Raw genomic sequence first — 18,927 nt, 5'->3', positions numbered from 1 at the left:
AGCCGGGGGAGGGGTTACAAGGCTCGCGTCTTAGGGACTTTCTCTCATAAATGTCTGATGAGCCACAACTTTTATTTCAAAAACAAAGCTGACGTCTCCTCTTTCACTTTAGGTAATTTCATTAAAAATCTATCCATGTTGCCGCTCGCATAAAGTTAGCTGAAGTTAACCAGGTAGATTTCACTGTTTCTCGTTGTTTTTTTCTCACGCTGCGCCTCCCCTGAAGCTCTCTGGCGCGCCTCACACTTTGAAAACCGCTGGTCTAAGTAATGCTCAATAAAAAAAGAACAGTAAAAAAAGTCAGTACCGTCTCATGCAGCTCACTGATCCAGTAATGAGTGACCGGACAGTGACTAATACATACATTTATAACTAGTTTAGCTTGTTCCAGAGGTAGATCAAATAGCTAAGTGTGTTAGGTCTAACTCTTGTGTGTTCCGCTCCGCTCACCGGTCCGTCACAGCGGGCGGAGCTGCAGGATTTCTGCTTCACACACGTTGCATACCGCTATTTTACTGTCTTTTTCNTAACTCTTAGTGTGTTTTGCTCACCGGTCCGTCACAGCGGGCGGAGCTGCAGGATTTCTGCTTCACACACGTTGCATACCGCTATTTTACTGTCTTTTTCGGACACCTTAAAATACTGCCAGACCGGTGAAGCCATTTTGGCGAGCTTGTTTTGCACAGNCGCTCCGCTCACCGGTCCGTCACAGCGGGCGGAGCTGCAGGATTTCTGCTTCACACACGTTGCATACCGCTATTTTACTGTCTTTTTCGGACACCTTAAAATACTGCCAGACCGGTGAAGCCATTTTGGCGAGCTTGTTTTGCACCGATCGATCGGCAGAGAGTGAATATCGGCCGATGTCGATCGGAGCATCCCTAGTAAAAAAGGACATGTTTCCACTGCATGTTATGGCTCCACTCAACTCACTCTTTTTTTATATCCATTTGAAAAAGCTGTGGATGGTACATGCCTGGTACTTTTTTTAACTACCACTTTGTCAAGTTTCAGGTATAGTCAAAATACTATAGACCACTGACAGGCAGGGAGCTCTAAGTCTTACCACCATTTTATACATTCAAGGCTATATTACTTTTCAGTGAGGGTTGAGAAGAGGCAAACATCAGCCTAAAGAAAGAGTGTGCTCATTCCTCTCCTGTACACATTTGTATTCATAAGCAGATTAATATACCTGCGCTGAAACGAGACAATCATGATCCCTGTTACCGTATCTGTTAGCAAACACACTGGCAGACTACAGTGAGGCACAACGAGTGGCTGTCACTATGGCAAAGCTTATTTAATTTGTCATTCTCACGTCAGAAAGCAGGATGTGGTGAGCTGAAGGCCCAAATCTCTTTTAAAAGACGATGTCATATTTCAGGCATGACCCAACCACACATTTTAAGGAACTTGATCTCGGCATGGGGAGTATTTACTTCTCAAATCTTCATTAACATGGAAAACATACTGGCCAGTACACTGAAAACACCATATACTGCTCTATTCATTCACCTATATTATTTTGAAACAGCATTTCATAGACGTTTTCCACAAGGTCAGCAATGCCTCTACATTAAAGATTGAGTAAATCAATGTATCTTCCAAGTTCCACATTCGTACTCACAGGCTGTGGCTGCTCTGCAATGCAGCAGCTGAAGCAAACCCAGAACTCAGTCATTCTGAGGCCGACGAAGAAGCCGCAGCAGTTTCCTCTCTCTGCTCAGACGTCTCTGTGCGCCTGTCTTCCTGTTCAGTGTTACCAGAGGCAGACACACGCCGGAAACTGATGACAGACAGAACACTGGCTTCTCTGGGGCAAACCGTTGGCACGAGAAATGTCCTCCCAACAAAGGGCAGCACGCTCCTGTTTAGGAAAGAACACATCTGTTATTTTCTCATTGAATGCTGAGCTTCGAAGAAATATTTGTCATTATTTTCACGGTTAAACATAATGTGACTTCTTTGTTTCTCTTCTCAAGCAGACAGTGATTTGTGAAAGCTACGTTGGTGTTGGATACAGGTCTAATGTTCTAAGTTAAAGTAGTGGTAAACCACCTGATAACAATAATAAGAAGGTCAATTATGAGGCGTGACGTGCGATTAGAGGGACTCTCTCTTCTGGGGGAAACACAGATAATCAGGTCAAATCTAAAAGCAGCTCGCTCTTTTAGAGAAATATGCTTTATTTCATATTTGCATTTAATTTGACAAACATTTACTATATATATACATTGCATGTATTCTGACTCTCACATGGTGTAATAGGTTGAACAACATGAAACATCATTTACAATCTTTTAATAGAAGGAATTGGGTCAATGTTTTCTGAACGTTTCCATGTGGGATGCCGAGCCGACACCTACTTTGAACACGGATTGAAGTGATCAATGTTTAACCTTTCTTTGCGTTTGTAGTCTTGCGTAAACAATAAAGTGTTTGCATACAACCTTGTGCTTACATAGCCTCTGATCAGCCCTTAATGTAGTTGTCATCATGCCGTCTATAGCACTGTAGCTTTGATACAGCATTCATTTTAATTAATATTTCCCTGGAGAGGAAATAATACAGAGACTTTTTCCATTAATAGGACATAAAAGAAAATGAAGAAAATAAAATCTTGGGCATCAAATGACTGAAATTGCATATGTTGTTAATACCAACAAAGTTATGTTGTGTATTACACATCACAGGTGAGAAACAGTTGCATCCTAGGTTCACCGTAGACAACTAAAGATCAATTAAGTTTAATGTAAGGCTGAAACTGCTTAACATTATTTTCATTGTGGATTAATCCGTCTATTATTTAGTTGATTCATCTTCTTTCCATTTGATGTCTGTCAGAAATGTTTATCAGTGTTTCCCAAAGCCCAATATGACATCCTCAAGTCTTCTTTAGTCCACAACTCCTTACTGGCACAGAGAACCAAACATCTGAACATTTCAAAAGCTACAATCTGAGAATCCAGACTTTGTTTGTTTCAAAAAAAATGACAAAATATATAGCTGACAACTAATCCACGAATCTTGGCAGCTGTACTTTAAGGCTATCCCACATTTTAGTTCTTTATAAATGAACAATTTCAATTGTTTTATGTATGACTGAACTGAAGCAGTATCAGATACTTCGAGAAATGTCCTCTTAGTGGAAACAATCGTTTAGCCTGGTATAACTTTACTTGGCAGCATCTGAAAAACAAGATCAGGGATTTATATCGGCTATTATTGCTGCCAGAGAGGAGGATCAAATTATCCGCCAAGTGCAAAGAGCTCGCTGACAAAGTAGATTTCCTTATTTGTAGCCAACTCTGGCTGACATTACACATTGCTGACATTGCGCTGTTACTGTCCATTGCAGGTACATTGTTGCATCAGGTTGACTGGTGAGTTTATAAGCCTGTGTTTTGGATCACAAACACGTACATTTAAAACAAATTAACGTTATGTAACTTGCACCGCTGCGGCAAAGACTCTCCTCTTCAAACCGCGGGTCCGAAAAAAAATCACGACCGGGCGAGACTCAATAAAGAGACTTGTGACATCCCATTGTTTCAGAATGGATTTGAATGTGAAACGCTTAAGTGGAACAGGGTCGTTTCCCGAAGCGAACCAGCGTTAGCATTGTCAGCTGCTAACACAGTTAGCTCACCAATAGCAGCAGGTCCGTGTTTTTTTCCACTGACAGCTAGCTAACCAGGCTAACCGACCCCGATTTCGAAGGTGTGACTTCAATGTTTAACAAAAACGAAATGTAAAACCAATTAGTGTTCAAGTAGCGGTTTTCCAGCTGTATAATTATAGCGTAAATAACAGTTTTTATGAATGTATGTGAATAAACTTACCAGATGGCAACCGGTTTGCAGGAGTAAAAGCGAACGATCGACTGAAAGCTAAAGAAAAAAACAACCAGGAACTACCTCCCTGATGACGTCAACCAACTTCCGGTGTAACTACTGACGACTTCCGTGCTTACCCACGTTTTTCTCACAGAAGATACAAGTATTCGTGGATAAAGGTTGCTTTAAAAATATTCAGTATGAGGCCACTTACAGATGAAGAGACGAAAGTTATGTTTGAGAAGCTGTCAAAATAGTAAGTTGACCAAGAGGGCGGTTTTACCTGCTTATTAGAACTCTTATTATACTAAAAATGGTAGCATCCGTGTTAGCCTGCGTGTGTTTTGTAGTAAGCCATGTCTTTTCTCCCACAACAGCATCGGAGACAACATTAAACTTCTAGTTGACCGACCTGACGGTTCCTACTGTTTCAGACTACACAACGAGCGTGTGTACTATATGAGGTAATCTACGATATATTACGTTTCATGTTCTGCTATATCCTGAAGTCATTCTGAAATTCATATACCCTCGTGTTTTGTCCACAGTGAGAAAATTCTTAAGTTGGCCACAAACATTTCCCGGGATAAGCTCGTTTCAGTGGGAACATGTTTTGGAAAATTCACAAAGTCCATTAAATTCCGCCTGCACATCACAGCTCTGGATTTCCTGGCGCCCTATGCAAAGGTGAATGGGTTTCCATTTTTCTTATTTGTATCTTGCCCTACATCGTTTGCATTTCCTCCTCTCTCATAAGACCTTGTGAATTAAATTTGGATTAAGAGATGCAGTAAGGAGAAATTAAAGCCATGCAAATGTTTAGTGAAGTGGTGCATCCTTTTCAGTAGTGCATACATTTGCATAAATGTCAAATACATTTATAGGAAGAGCAGTGGATTAACTGAGGCCAACCTGATGGTCCAGCTGCAGTTCTCATACTTACTCTCATTTGACACTTGTAAACTGCATGTCACACCAGCTACTGTCATACTGAACTTCTCTAAAACATACCTCTGTCCTGTGTCACACAAATATAGGAAGTCACTTGCCCGGTTAAATTCATAGTAGAGTGGTAAATGCAGGTTAATCTAACAGTTTGTTATTTAATACTGTTTGATAATCTCTAATTTAGTTTGGAAATGTATTGTGTACCTGCATATCTTTTTCTAAAGAATTGAATATATAACTTTAAGCTTCTTGTCATGTCTTTTAAGTTCAAGGTATGGGTGAAACCTGGACAGGAGCAGTCTTTTCTCTACGGGAACCATGTGCTGAAATCCGGGCTTGGCAGAATCACAGAGAACACGATGCAGTACCAGGGAGTCGTGGTCTACTCCATGACGGATGTGCCCCTGGTAAGATTTGTTACTGTGGTGCACACGGGAGTTCTGTCAGAAATCAATATCTTTTGGACCTCACCCCTTTTTTCTATTTTAACACTTTTTAGAACATGGTTTAATTAACCAGAATGATCAATCTTTCAGGAAACAAGAACGCTCAAAGTTGACACATATATATTGGAATCGATAAGATTGACCTACCCACTATATTCTCTGAGTTGTGCTCTTGCTAGAATGCTAAGGCACAACCAATAACATCATCACTTATTTCACAAATGAATGAACACTTAACCCCGTGCATCTGGTCCTTGTGCATACATGTCACCTGTATTCTAATGCTTGGTTGATTAGAAAAAATACAATTGATATAGGATGAGGTCATTTAGTGATTATTCTCTCGCAGAAAGCCATTTACAGTATTGAGGGCTTATAGCACTTGTGCTGAAAATTTACATTGCAAACCACTGCAATATCAAAAGGTGCTGCCATCAGTTTAATGTCTTCCCCTCAACGCCTCACTCCTGGATCTTATATTACCAAACATACTAAATGCTCAGAATACATATTTGCTAGAGCAGCTCAACATCATACGACAGACTTTGCCATTGTTCAAAGAGAGGATTTCCTAACCAGTAATGCGTCTTTATTTCTCAGGGTTTTGGAGTGGCAGCCAAAACTACCCAGGAGTGTCGGCGAGTGGATCCCATGTCCATCGTAGTGTTCCACCAGGCCGACGTAGGAGAGTTCATCAGGAATGAAGACACGTTAACATAAAGAAGTAACAGCTGAACTGTCAAATGCCCTTTTTCTTTGTCATTTTACACCCAGTCACCGCTACTAGTATTCTCCCCAAGAATATGTTTTCTTAACTGAGTGGTTGGATATTAAGGCCTGGTTCAGGGGCACTTTAATAGCCGATGTCTCAACTCCTCCATATTTCAAACGCAGCCTACGGACTGACATGAAAACCCTCTGTCCACAGAATTAGCTAGTCATAGAGGCTCCTGTTAAGAGAAAATGTGTTTTCTTTTGTAAATGTCCTCTTTCAAATAAATCCATAACATATTTGTATTCATTTGTCTTGTTGAGCGTGCGACTGTGTAGAGGCCTGCAGTGAAAATGCGTATCAGTCACCATTGCAGTTTTTTATTTTAAAATACAAAAACCAATCTTAAATTAAAATCTGAACATTTATTGAACTACAAACTCATGAATTCTATAACAGTATCTTTAAACATGATTCCATTCTGGAGACAGGATTACATACTCAAACCATTTTTAAGTTCTTGATTGTTCTCCATCGGTCCTTCAGGCTGACATTTGACCTTTCTTTGAAGGAGTAATGCGTTTTTATCTTACTCCAGTTGCCTTCTCCGAATTTTTTGACCCCATCTATTAACAATTGCGTCTCCTCTTCACCCCACTTCTGCAACACAACAGGAACACAGTTACTCAGCTTTGTTTTATTTTTTAAATGATAATGCAATCCAGTCTGCTTGCCTTGGTGCTTTTATGACCTGACCGTGTATTGTTATGCTCACCATCTTTCTGTGGCTTGGAAGTGTCCGATTTAAGCTTTGATTCTTCGATCCTTTAGGGGGAAGCAAAAACAAATTACTGCATGAACAGGATTGTTCACAATTTACAATTTAAAGTAAAAGCAGATAGAATCGGAGGGAAACCCCTCTTTAATGGTCACACATGCAGAGCACACACAGTGAAATTTGGCCTCTGCATTTAACCCATCCTAGTAGTAGGAGCAGTGGGCAGCTATTGTACAGCGCAGAGGGGGTTGTCCGGTGCCTTGCTCAAGGGCACCACGGCAGGGCCCATGAGGTGAACTGGGACCTCTCCAAGTAGCAGTCCACACTCCATATTTTATGTCCGTTCGGGGACTTGAACTGGCGCCCCTACTAACTGACCCACTGCCGGATATTTGCTCAAATGTTACCTGTGTTCTTTTTGGCGCTGAAATATGTCTCTTCATCGCTCCATGTATCCCTACTCTCCTTGGCGTTAGTGTACAGCACTTTCCTGTAAACAAGAGCAGAGTTTCTTACCTCGGGTAATTTAACAGCTTGGAAAAACATAATGGCCACACCTTAAGAAAACAAACACGTTTCACTTATAAATGTGCACCTTTTTGTGCGGTAGCATGTATGGCCAGAATGTATTCACAACAGGTGAGTGAATGTATTCATAGGTTGAGCCTCTGCTGTACTATTTACTTACCATTTTGAGTGTGTAGGACCTTTTTCCCGAGCAGAGTCCTTGTTAGGAGTAGAGCTTTTCTGAGGGACAGGGTGAGTAGGGTACAGTTCTGGTGAGCTGTCCAATGAAGAATCTCGGATACAGATTTCATCTGGAACCCTGCATAGTTACGTGAAAGTTAATCGAATGTCATCAATTGAGACAAATCAATCAAATAACGACAAATGAGCACATTTCAACTTGCTTGCGGAGAACAACTCTGGCCTCTTTTGTTAGAGGTTTCCGCACTGGGGCTTTGCAGGGAGCGGGCGACTCCTGTGGTTCCTCATTACTGTCTGATGATAACGGTTCTGACTTTCTGGATGATGAGAGTTCAGACTCAGTCAAGAAATATCTAGAAAAAGGGACTTTCAAAGTTTCAATCATGCTTTGCATTGTCCATCATATTCTATAACTTTGCAAAGTCCTTGACCGTTTTAAACAACACGTGTGTACTTCTCATGTGTTCTCACTGACATTTAAAAACGTACACACACTGAGCACAGTACGACAACTATTTAAGCAACTATTTATTATTGACATGTTTACACATATTTCTCAAAAAGCAATAAATGTAAAACCATTGCAATTAATATCTGCTGCGGTCTCACATTTGATTAAGCCCCACTTTGACTCGATTTGAAAATGAGACATAAAGATTCTGTGATTTCCTTTTCAACAAATCATTTCTAAAAACTAAATATGATTAACATACCTGCTGCAGATGTTGCTTTCTCGTCTGCGTAGCTTCCGCACAGGTGGGCTATCCTCATCAACCGTTACCACGCTCTGCTCTGCTGATTTATCGGGTGCAGCCGGGGGCTGTGGAGGCTCCTCTGTTATGACTTCTGTCTCCACTTCCTGTGAAGCCGGTGAGCTGACCTGGCTGTCCGGCTCCACCACCAGTCGTGCCACAGTCCAAAGAGGCTTGTTTCTCAGCACTGAGGAAGTCTTTGAGAGCCATTCTGCCTGTGCTTTAGGAACAACATGTGTTTGAAGTGTTTGGTCGGTTGGGGAAGCCTCCATGGGGCTGCCCGAATCTCCCTGAAATATCCCGTCCGGCTCCGGGTCCTGATTGGTCTCCTGTTCTGGAGAGGGTGAGAGGCGCAGGGAAAGATCATTTCTTGCCTCCTGTTCTTCCTCCACTTCTTCTTCTTCTTCCTCCTCCTCTTCTTCTTCCTCCAGCTGAGCAAATGTTTTGTCATCTGAACATGTAGACAACGCCTTGAAGGCTGCCTCCAGTCTGGTCCTCTGGAGTATTGTCTGTTTACTGTTAAATGAAACAGAGACAAGAAACAGAGAGTGAACAGGGTATCTAGAATAAAAAGGGCACATTAGCTTGGAATGGGAAAGGTTCTTAAAGTATAGTGGAAACATCTGTCCTTGTACACACAACAGCTGTAATGAACGCTACACATATTACAACCAAACACAACTTGGATCGGGTACGCAAAGTAATAATATATGGTTATATGGGTCTGGTCATCTTTGTATTGTTTCGGTTGTTCTTGTTTTCTTTGAGCATCAGGAAAAGCGCTATAAAAATCCCATGTATTATTATTATTATTAAATGAGGCAAGTATGTCTAATAATTAGGGGATCTCAATGTTTGTTATCCCTTCAAATACTGGAAGAGAACTGATTTAGTGACGCGTGTCTCTCTCAGAGGTGGGCTTATTTGACAGAGAGATTTGTCATCTGAACACTTGACAGTAATGTTGAGCTTGTTTGAAATGAACACAGAGTGAATGAGAGCCTACCCTGGAGTAAAATGGAAGCTGTGTATTTGTGGAGCAGAGGACGGGCCTGCTGCTTCTTGCTCATCAGGTCCAGCTGCCTTCGCTACTTGATCCCTGAGCCTTTTCTCTTCAATAATCCGTGTTGCAGCCTGATAAACAAAACATCATTATACACACACATTGACTTTACCAACAAATTGTATTGACTAAACCATTTCATTATTTGTTGAAATCAAAAAAATCTTTTAATCTTTTGAAATTGAAATCATTAGTGGCCATTGTGCTAATTGCATGTCACCTACCCTGAGGAGAAAGGGAACGTCGCTGAAGAGACTCTGGCAGTAGTCAAACATCTCCTCCCTAAAACTCTGGAAGTCGATGTGCTCGATGACTTCATGCGTTCTGCTCTTCTGATTGATCAGCCGAGTGAATACAGCTTTCTATAGAACACAGCGACGTTAAAGAAAGCGAACCACATAGCATACACAGAAAGATTGCTCAAAGTCATTACAGACCAAATGATGTATAGTTTCAGTATGATCTACAAAATGTATAAACATGCAACTAGAAATGAATGTAATGTAATAATGGAAGTTATGGCTCGACATTGTACACTATATAAACATCTTTATTTCTTTGTTCGAAAATGAAAATTACCACAAAAAATTATTAATAAGAATATATTATCTATATATAATAATAGCCTGATTACATTTGACATGTTCATTGTTGGTATACCATACATCATCAACAATTAAGCAAACAACACGCTTTAAGTGTTGTGTGTGGATTTATTTGAATCTCATTTAGAAAGATGTCATTTAGGAGAAAAGACTGTTGATTTAGGGCTGCACGATATATCGTGTCATGACGATAATCGCGATATGCGCATGTGCGATATTCACATCGCGTGGGCGTGCGATTTTTTTGGGTTAGGTAATTTACTCAAACACGTCATGTTACAATTATTTTGCTGCTTGCTACAACAGGAAAACTTGCTCTCATTTCAGGAGTACTTGAGTGAGTGACATCATGCAGGCTCTGCATGCACAGCAAACCACCAATCACATCTCCAAAGCAAACGGACGGTGATTAAAGGTAAATAAAGTCGTTTCATGTTTTTCTCCAGGGCAGTTCTGCGCTGCTAACCGAGCTAGCTCAGCTTGTTGCTCTGATAACTTAAGATCCAGACGTCCGTGACTAAAATCCTTCATCCGGTTAAATATAGTTAAAAAAATACCAATTGTATAGCATTAAAGTTCAAGAAAGGATGGTTTGAGGAAAAAAAACCCCCAGTATTTTCTTCAATTCCTGTATTTTTCATATCGCAATATATATCGCAGGGGGAAAAAAATCGCAATGTCAGTTTTTTCCAATATCGTGCAGCCCTATGTTGGTTAATCTTCCATTCTTTTGGTAGCGCCTCAGATCACTATACGTGCAAGTCTCCACACTTTCCGAAAACAGATAATGTAGGTAAATGTGTTGACAGACACACAGCTAAAGACTAAACAGAAGACATGAATTACCCTCTATGGAGGTGTGTAACTCTACGTAATCAAGTACGTAATCAAGTACGTAAACAAGTACGTAACCAAGTACGTAATCAAGTACGTAATCAAGTACGTAATCAAGTACGGAATCAAGTACGTAAACAAGTACGTAATCAAGTACGTAAACAAGTACGTAATCAAGTACGTAATCAAGTACGTAATCAAGTACGTAAACAAGTACGTAAACAAGTACGTAATCAAGTACGTAATCAAATATGTAATCAAGTACGTAATCAAGTACGTAAACAAGTACGTAATCAAGTACGTAAACAAGTACGTAATCAAGTACGTAATCAAGTACGTAATCAAGTACGTAATCAAGTACGTAAACAAGTACGTAATCAAGTACGTAAACAAGTACGTAATCAAGTACGTAAACAAGTACGTAATCAAGTACGTAATCAAGTATGTAACCAAGTATGTAACCAAGTCAATTGCTCTTTGGAACTTTAAAAGCAAATCCAACTTGGGCATCCTTTGAAAACCCTGTGACATTGAAAGTGTTGTAAATCCCCCTGCCTTTTTTGGTCTTGTGGGAGGCGGGGCTTAGCCTCCACCTACCAGGCCACACCTGATCCCACTTAAGGCCAAAAAATGCAGGGGGATTTACAACAGAGAGAGAGGACTATACTGCTGATTTGACTCCAACACAGTTATGATATTATTCAGTAAACATGCCATTCTATTTCATTTACTAACCTTGCCCACCCTTGGTTTAGGAAAGTGTTTGTTGAGCACCTCCTTTGCCTTGTCAAACTCATCGTTTTTGATAAACAAGCTCACAATCTAATAAAAAAACAAAAACAAACAGGTGGTTAAATCAAATCAGACTACACCGCCTAAAGAAAGTCATATTATCATAACAAAAGAAACCCACTTACCATCTCTTTAAGTGAAGCGCTTGCATGATCGAAATCCCTCTCTGGCAGTGGTGTGCAGCAGTCCTTCGCCATACTTTCCAGCACCTTTAAGGCCGATTCCAGAGGAGATACTGACGAGTCCTGCTCAAATACCACCTCTGTAGACAAAGGCAAACATGTAGTCACTGCTGTGGAGGCACAGGCGGCCCAGGAGCCCTGCCCTTTTGTTTTAGACAGGGCAGATGTGTGAAGATCCTTTCAAAAGGTTCATCTTCACCCAAGGCTCCTGGACCTGATGGCACCGTGTTCACCAGGGCGGAGCTAATATCCATGGAGGATCTTTACTCCCAGCGGCTCAGGAAGAAAAGCCCACAGGATTATCAAAGACCCCCATCACCCCAGCCACAAACTGTTCAGTCTCCAGCTGTCTGGCAGGCGTTACCGCAGCATCAGGACTAAATTCCCCGGACTCAGCGACAGTTTCATCCCACAGGCCACAAGAATATTGAACACCTGAGCTTACTGTTGTTGTCTTATGTCTTAAATTGCATGGTTGAGAAACCTGCAATCTACGTTTTTCAAACATTACATAATTACACCGTAGCTTTGTATATGTCATGACGATAAAACATTTGAATCGCGTTTTAGTCACAATATGCTAGTTGTATTACAGATTTAGGTAAAAACCTTGAATATGAGGCTGATAAGACAATGTCAAACAACATTTAGTTGAACTATTGCAGAACAATGTATTGCCGTCGGGGTTGTACCTAGATGATATACTTCGTTACTACTAAATGAAATGAAGCAACACACATTTGTTGACAAAGTTAATGTTACGTTGATGATATGCAACAAGGTTGAACTCACCAAGATTTTCCCCTTCATTTATCCGGGCGAGAAAGTGCAATACTCGTATCTTTGTTGGCGTGACATCGGAAGAGTAAACAGGACGGGTCAAGATACCTGTAACAAGATGATAAACATTTAATTCCCCTAAAATAATATACATTCAGATAGAAAGTAGGGCTGCTCGATTATGGCAAAAATCATAATCTCGATTATTTGGGTCAATAATTGATATCACGATTATTAAAAACGATTATCCATTTACTTTGAGAACATCCATTTATTGAAAGAAAAATGTGAACAGTATGTTTTTAACAGTTGATTTCCCTGAACTTTAAGTATAATTCAACTGAAAAACCAATAAAAAAAAATGTTTAAAAAATAATAATGTAAAAATTAAAAAAAATCGTTTTATTTCGATTATGTTGTTTTCAGAATCGTTGCAAGCCATACCTTAATTGCGATTAAAATACGATTAATTGAGCAGCCCTAATAGAAAGTAAATATTCCGAACCCGATTGCATGTACCGGTAATTAAAAGGCCACCTGGGGGATAGAGGGGGAAATGTGACATTTGATATGCTGGTAACTCTGGGATAATGGTATGAATGTGTTGGAGCTATACATTGATTTATGTTATCTGAAAATTCAACATTTGTAGCTGTTTTTGTTTATATTAAATTAATAATTATTTATTGTATCGTTTTATTTGATTAAAGTAATTCTTTATGCTTACATTTTGAAGGTGATTTTGGTTACTGGGAGATGTAGGCGACTGGTGATTATGTACTGGAGACAGGTGGTGGTGGGATTGGCCCACCAGAAGGAGCAACGGTTTTTTTTGTACCAGGGAAAACACAAGAGTGGTGAAACCATTGTTTGTTGGATTATTGGAATTACATGAAATAAATACAGAAAGTCGACTTTTCATGCCTGCCTGGACTTTGAGTATTTTCCTGCGTGAGATTCTCTTACTGGTGCACCAGAGTCAGTTTATTTTTAGTTAAACTCTCTGTTGTATTTCTTTATTATATGAAGCCGCTACAGAATGTATTTACATATATTTAGTTAAGATAAGATTGACCTTTAATAAGCAACGTAGAGAGATTCACGTGTCAAGGCAGCAACAGAATAAAAAGAAACACAACATTTAAAAGTAAAATACAAAATAAGAAATAAAAGAAGATGGGCAAACATAGATGTGTAGATATCTGTAGACTTACACATTCCCAAAGTTCCCTTTATTGTTATTCTCCAAATCCAATAACAAACAATATGCTTCATTGAAAGTGACATCCAAACAATTGCTTGTTTAAAAATAGCATGTGATAATCGGTTTGTTGTGAAAAGGCAAGACCTATACAACTCTGCACGACCTCTTCTCAGAGCTTCATTTATGGGACTTTTTGTGACTCTTTCTGAATGGATGAGCTAACTGCAAGATAATAATGCCATCTATAGGTTACGCACATTCAAATGTCACCACTTAATACTTGTGTCTTTGGGCAATACCTTTAAAGCACAATAAACACTGTAAATACTCTAAATAAAAAAAGTGAGTTAACTACAAACTTGGTCGGACACATTAAGCTGGCTAATAGTTTGGCGGGTAAGAAACTAAACACTGTTGAGCAGTTTGTTACTTACCGTCAAGTATAGTTACAATCCCGCAGAAGTCCTCGTATTTCTTTGTTTTAAACAGCTCTATTGCAAGGACTGAATAGTAGTCGACTATCCAGTGGTTTACAAACGCTTCCATATCAGTTTGGCTATTAGCCGCCATATCCACAACATGTAAAAGCAACAACAGAGATCTGTGGTTAACGACCCCTTCGTGAAAGCGAGGCAAACCGAAACATGCGTATGTATACCCTGAGTTTAGTTTTTCAGGCAGCGAGTCATCTTAGTCGGCCCCACCAGTAACTGTTATCCTTCAAAAGCGGTAAATATACTCAAGGTGTCAACATGTAATTGAAATATAGCCCTTTAGGATCTGTCAAATTTAAATGAAACCATAGACTGTAGCATGAAACAGATGACATTTGATCAGGGCTTTGAAAATGTTTCTACCTGAAAGTCTTCATCCAGGGAAAAATATCCCACTCTACCTACTTCTTCTTCTTCTCTCGGTTTTTTGGCGGATTGCAAACAACTTTAAGGTGCATACCGCCACCTACTGTACAATAGTGTGTATCACCACTTGTGGAATTATACCACTGTGTTTACGTTGTTTTAAATTCGTCCAATCAATCCTGTTTCACTCAAATACTTAAGAATGGCCTTCCTGGTAGCTCTTATCCCCTCACCTTCTGTTCCCAGTATCCCCATCAGGGCCGGCTCCACTCCCTTCCTGCCTCTCTGACCCTGTCTCTTCGTTTTTCCCTCTCTGTGTTGTACATGTTGCAGTATGAATATGATGTGTTCCACATTTTCTTTCACTCCACACACCTATTGGCAGATCTAACGCCTGCTGCCACCTACTGGACTGCAGCAAGGATGACGAGACTGTCTTTTTTATTTTAACAAATTAACAAAACAGCGTTGCTTTTGGATACTTTTTTTTAGGATTTAGGTTTTTTAAATGTATTATTGAATTTGCCTAATGTTAGTGAACATTCTATAAGCAACTTTTAATTTTTTTAATCATGTGTTATGTCCAGAGAGATTTTTTCTACCATAATGGGGATTCGATCCCAAGTCTCTCAGAGACCTAGATATGGTGTGCCTGCACTGAGCTATACAACAGCTTGAGCAGACCGGATTGATTTGAAATCATTAGATCAAATCCCCATTTACAAAACAAAATTGTATTTGTTATTTTAATTCATTAATTTGTTCAAATTGTATATACAAATGATTTTTAAAAGCAATGTATTTCATTCTTTCTTTACTACTTTATTTTTTTGTGTGTCTTTGATATTAAATATCTTTATATATATTTTCCAAGTTAATTTTTATGATTGTACTATGTTTTATATCATTATTTAATTTAATTTAAATGTTATTATTTAAATATTGTATTTATGATGATATATATATATATATATATATATATGTTAAATTCATTTTTAATATATATCAATTCTATATAAATTCAAATAAATTCTATATAAATTCAATTGATTAGTATTATGATTATTTTAGTTATTATTGTTTTATCTGATTATCGTATCCCTCGTTTTTTTAATTTTATTTATTTATTTGTTGTATTTTTACTTGTAACTTCTTTATTGTCATTATAATTTGTTTATGAAATTATTTCATTTTTGTTATTATTATTGTTCTTACATTTTGTATTTTATTATTATTTTTTGTTATAATTTTAATTACATTGTCAAATATCTTTCTACCTTTTCCCATTTTTTACACGACAAATACAAACGTTTAACGAGAGTTTGCGTACATCTTTTTACATCTGTTCAGAAAACACAAGGCTACCAGGAGTCAGGTTTGTTTAATGTCCTTAAGAAGCAATGGAAATAAGCCTCGGTACCTTTCCAACTTTACCATACTTCAGGTTTTTTCCCATTTAAAACAAACCTCCATTCAAAAAACACAACGGTTATCTCGATTGGGACACTCCGGCTATGATTTCATCATTTCTGAACATCCCATAATTCAGCTGTGGCTGTGAGGAAGAGCTGTTGTCTTTGAGTCAGAAAGTGGTGGTTCAATCCCAGCCATGCAGTTTTCATGTTGATTTATCCTAGTGTGTATTGTGCTGTTTGTTAAATGTGTGCGTGATCTCACTGCTATAGTGGAGAAGAGATTCAAAATCAAAAATCTCAAACCTGTTAGAAATCCCATTCCTTACACTCCTGCTACTGAGTTTTAGGTAGTAGCAAAACCTTTAATTGCAACACCATTTTTGACGCTAATGAACATTAATATCTGGCTCTTGAGGGCTCTGGAGTGAAGTGTACCTATTAGGCTAAATCTATCAATCAATGTCAATCAAAGTTTATTTATTTAGCCCAATATCACAAATTGTACTTTTGTCTCAGGGGGCTTTAAGGTTTATACAGAACATGAATACGCCGGACATTCCCGGTGCTGTAAGCTTTTGAGATATTTATTGAAGAGAGAAGTCGAGTCACTGTGTTTCTCCTTGCACTATGTAACACTTGACACAAATCTTCCAAATAAAATTGGGACTGGTCAGAGGAAGTGAATTAAAATATGATAGCAACTCAAAGATATTGTTAAAGACATGTGCAGTTGTTGAAACTTTCAGATCAGTTGAAAGTGCATTTGTTATAAATGTTGTCATATCCACAGAATACAAGGCTACCAAGCAAAACAACATTAACAACATTTCTTTCTTCTTTTCTCCGTGTGTTTATTTATTTCCACACTTATTTATTTCATTTTTTTTTCAAATGGATTCATTCTTGTATCCCTGTATTTATGTGTTACTTATGTCATATCCTGTCCTCTATACCTGGCTGCTAGTTGTGTGCATACAAGAGACATCCAACTGACAGTGAAAGACAATCAAAATCTATAGCTTTAATTTAATCAAGTTTATTATGTAAAAGAATGACATTAAAGATATAAGACATTAAAGATTATGACACATTAATAAAAAAAACATTCCATCTATATATTGTTAATAATAACTTTTATACTCCGTTTATAAAGCTGAAGGACATTTGTTCTTGAGGCTACCTTCTCCTAGGAGAGTAGGAAACACAATTTTTATCAACTGGCAATTTGAATGATAATTAAGTGAACGAACATCATGTTAAGAATATTCAATCAAAATCACACAATGTTCACGTTTTCTGCGTAAATCTCCTGCAAACAAGAGTTAGTAAAACCCTTATCAGTTTCACATGTTTGTACATTGTCAAACAACCCCTCTCCACATGATTGTACTTCAATGAGTCAAACAGCAGGAGGCTAAGAAAAAACACTTAACAGAATTGAAGAAGTCTTGATTGATTGAATGTAAAACTACATTCCCTGTAACGTGACACCCATTTAAGATTCTATAATTACAGCATCTGAGTTGAGCCATGAAACAGGACCATCATACTTTGATCAACCAAGCGTACCCACATTTAACCAGTCAACATCAAATAATCATACACAGTCAACACAATCCATCATTAGCACTGATGTTCTGCTACTTCCTACACATATCATTACAAGTTTAACAGTGTGTTAGTCTAGCCTCTGTTACCTCAAGTCCTGCTTCAGATATTTTATTATATTCCAATGTCCTGTGTTTTGTTGTATAATGCTCTAGTCCTCTTATGGATGTCGTTTTTGCCATCGATACCTGCAATTATTTGTAAAAACAGCTGTTGTTTGATTACACTGTGCGTCTAGCAAACTAAACAGCATGACTTTTCAGTTTTACATGTGCATATTTACGCATATGCTGTGTGCTAGGCTGAACTTATCTTCCTTTATTTTGCACCTCATAAATGATACAATGTGTTTAGCATGTCAGGGTACGGGACTTACTGAATGAACCATGCTGAATATAGAAAAAGTAGGATATGAATAGGATAGTGATATTACCCCAACGTTGAATGAGAATGAGAAGCCATCGTTAATAACACCCCCTGATATGATTCAGCTTCAGTGCTGCGTCCCATACCACATCACTCACCACAGATATCATCATTTAGTGTAAACAGTTGAGTTCCTTCTCCTGCCAACCACAGATCAGAACAAACAGCAGGGTTTTGTCCAACACGCCATCAAAAAATGAGACTTTGAGAATGTATATGTGACAACTAACCACCAGCCAATCAAACGGGAGCCTGAAGTCGAGATACAAAAAAAGACACATTCACCCAGTGCAAACAGACCCATTGATAATGCAGAATACAAATAGGAGACAAGTTGTCACAAAAATAAAAACTCTTTCATGACTATGGAAATACTGACGAAAGCTTTCAAAGACAAACTCACATTACTGTATGGTTTTAAAGCCATGGATAAGGGTTCTAATACAACTGGGGAAATATCTGCTACTCGATGTACAGGCTTGGTATTTCTGGAGTGTAGTAGGAAAGGCCTTGCGAGCATCTGCTGAGCTCGGCCAGACTTTGTTCAGTGTTAAAGCTCGTATAATGAGCCTGGTGCCTCAGACTCGTTCAGCAAAAGCAGCTCCTTTCTAACACGGCTGACTGAACAAAAGGAGCTTGGCTCTGCAGATCGGAGTGAACTCACAAAGAGCCAGAGGAGGTTGTGCTAGTGATTTAGGTTCTCCTTCTCTAAATGTCGGAACGCTCAGTGGCAAAGCAGCATGCGACGCCACGTTTTCTGTAACTTGCATCCGTCTCGATGGTGCGTCAGAGTTTTAATGCTATGAAGTATTTTTACTTTACAAAGAAGTAGCTTTCAGAGTTCAGAGACAATTATGTATTAGCAAAACAATTAAAACGTCATAACTTTCAGTCTTTTCAGCAGCCAACGTGGTTCAAACTGAATCACGTCTTTATAAAAACACAGGCAGGCATTGCAGTGGTCTGGGGGGGGGG

General features: G+C 38.9%; 3 protein-coding genes across 6 annotated transcripts in view; 1 reads left to right on the top strand and 2 right to left on the bottom strand.

The window, feature by feature from the left end:
• LOC104967033 (CDC42 small effector protein 2) overlaps window positions 1-3,939 on the bottom strand; it is an 8,216-nt gene extending 4,277 nt beyond the window's left edge. Inside the window, exons 1-2 of one of the 2 annotated variants that reach the window (XM_010796407.1) lie at window positions 3,846-3,939; window positions 1,631-1,870 (exon numbers count right to left, since the gene is read on the bottom strand). In XM_010796407.1, coding sequence (XP_010794709.1) covers window positions 1,631-1,684 — 54 coding nt within the window. In that variant the 5' untranslated portion in view covers window positions 1,685-1,870; window positions 3,846-3,939. The remainder of the gene's footprint in view (window positions 1-1,630; window positions 1,871-3,845) is intronic. The other variant, XM_010796406.1, reaches the window with a different exon arrangement.
• A 6-nt stretch (window positions 3,940-3,945) lies between these two features.
• nip7 (NIP7 nucleolar pre-rRNA processing protein) lies at window positions 3,946-6,250 on the top strand. Its single transcript, XM_010796408.1, has 5 exons — window positions 3,946-4,095; window positions 4,217-4,303; window positions 4,388-4,526; window positions 5,054-5,194; window positions 5,834-6,250. The coding sequence occupies exons 1-5, from the start codon at window positions 4,040-4,042 to the stop codon at window positions 5,951-5,953; spliced, it is 543 nt and encodes a 180-aa protein (XP_010794710.1). The 5' UTR covers window positions 3,946-4,039; the 3' UTR covers window positions 5,954-6,250.
• Window positions 6,251-6,309: 59 nt separating this feature from the next.
• terfa (telomeric repeat binding factor a) lies at window positions 6,310-14,274 on the bottom strand. 3 transcript variants are annotated; one of them, XM_010796403.1, is made up of 12 exons: window positions 14,078-14,274; window positions 12,452-12,547; window positions 11,603-11,739; window positions 11,421-11,507; window positions 9,471-9,608; window positions 9,190-9,317; window positions 8,145-8,699; window positions 7,623-7,784; window positions 7,412-7,549; window positions 7,131-7,213; window positions 6,721-6,770; window positions 6,310-6,605 (listed from the first exon to the last, which is right to left on the bottom strand). In XM_010796403.1, the coding sequence occupies exons 1-12, from the start codon at window positions 14,211-14,213 to the stop codon at window positions 6,447-6,449; spliced, it is 1,869 nt and encodes a 622-aa protein (XP_010794705.1). In that variant the 5' UTR covers window positions 14,214-14,274; the 3' UTR covers window positions 6,310-6,446. The 3 variants fall into 3 exon arrangements, with proteins under 3 accessions (XP_010794705.1, XP_010794707.1, XP_010794706.1); XM_010796405.1 differs by having other exon boundaries at window positions 7,623-7,748; XM_010796404.1 differs by having other exon boundaries at window positions 7,635-7,784; window positions 14,078-14,273.
• Window positions 14,275-18,927: the final 4,653 nt, after the last annotated feature.

This window comes from Notothenia coriiceps, unplaced genomic scaffold (assembly GCF_000735185.1).
Source record: "Notothenia coriiceps isolate Sejong01 unplaced genomic scaffold, NC01 NC01_scaffold00037250, whole genome shotgun sequence".
NCBI classification, from domain to species: Eukaryota; Metazoa; Chordata; class Actinopteri; order Perciformes; family Nototheniidae; genus Notothenia; species Notothenia coriiceps.
The sequence above is the reverse complement of the archived record's forward strand: the minus strand, read 5'-3'. Positions and strand labels throughout refer to the sequence as shown.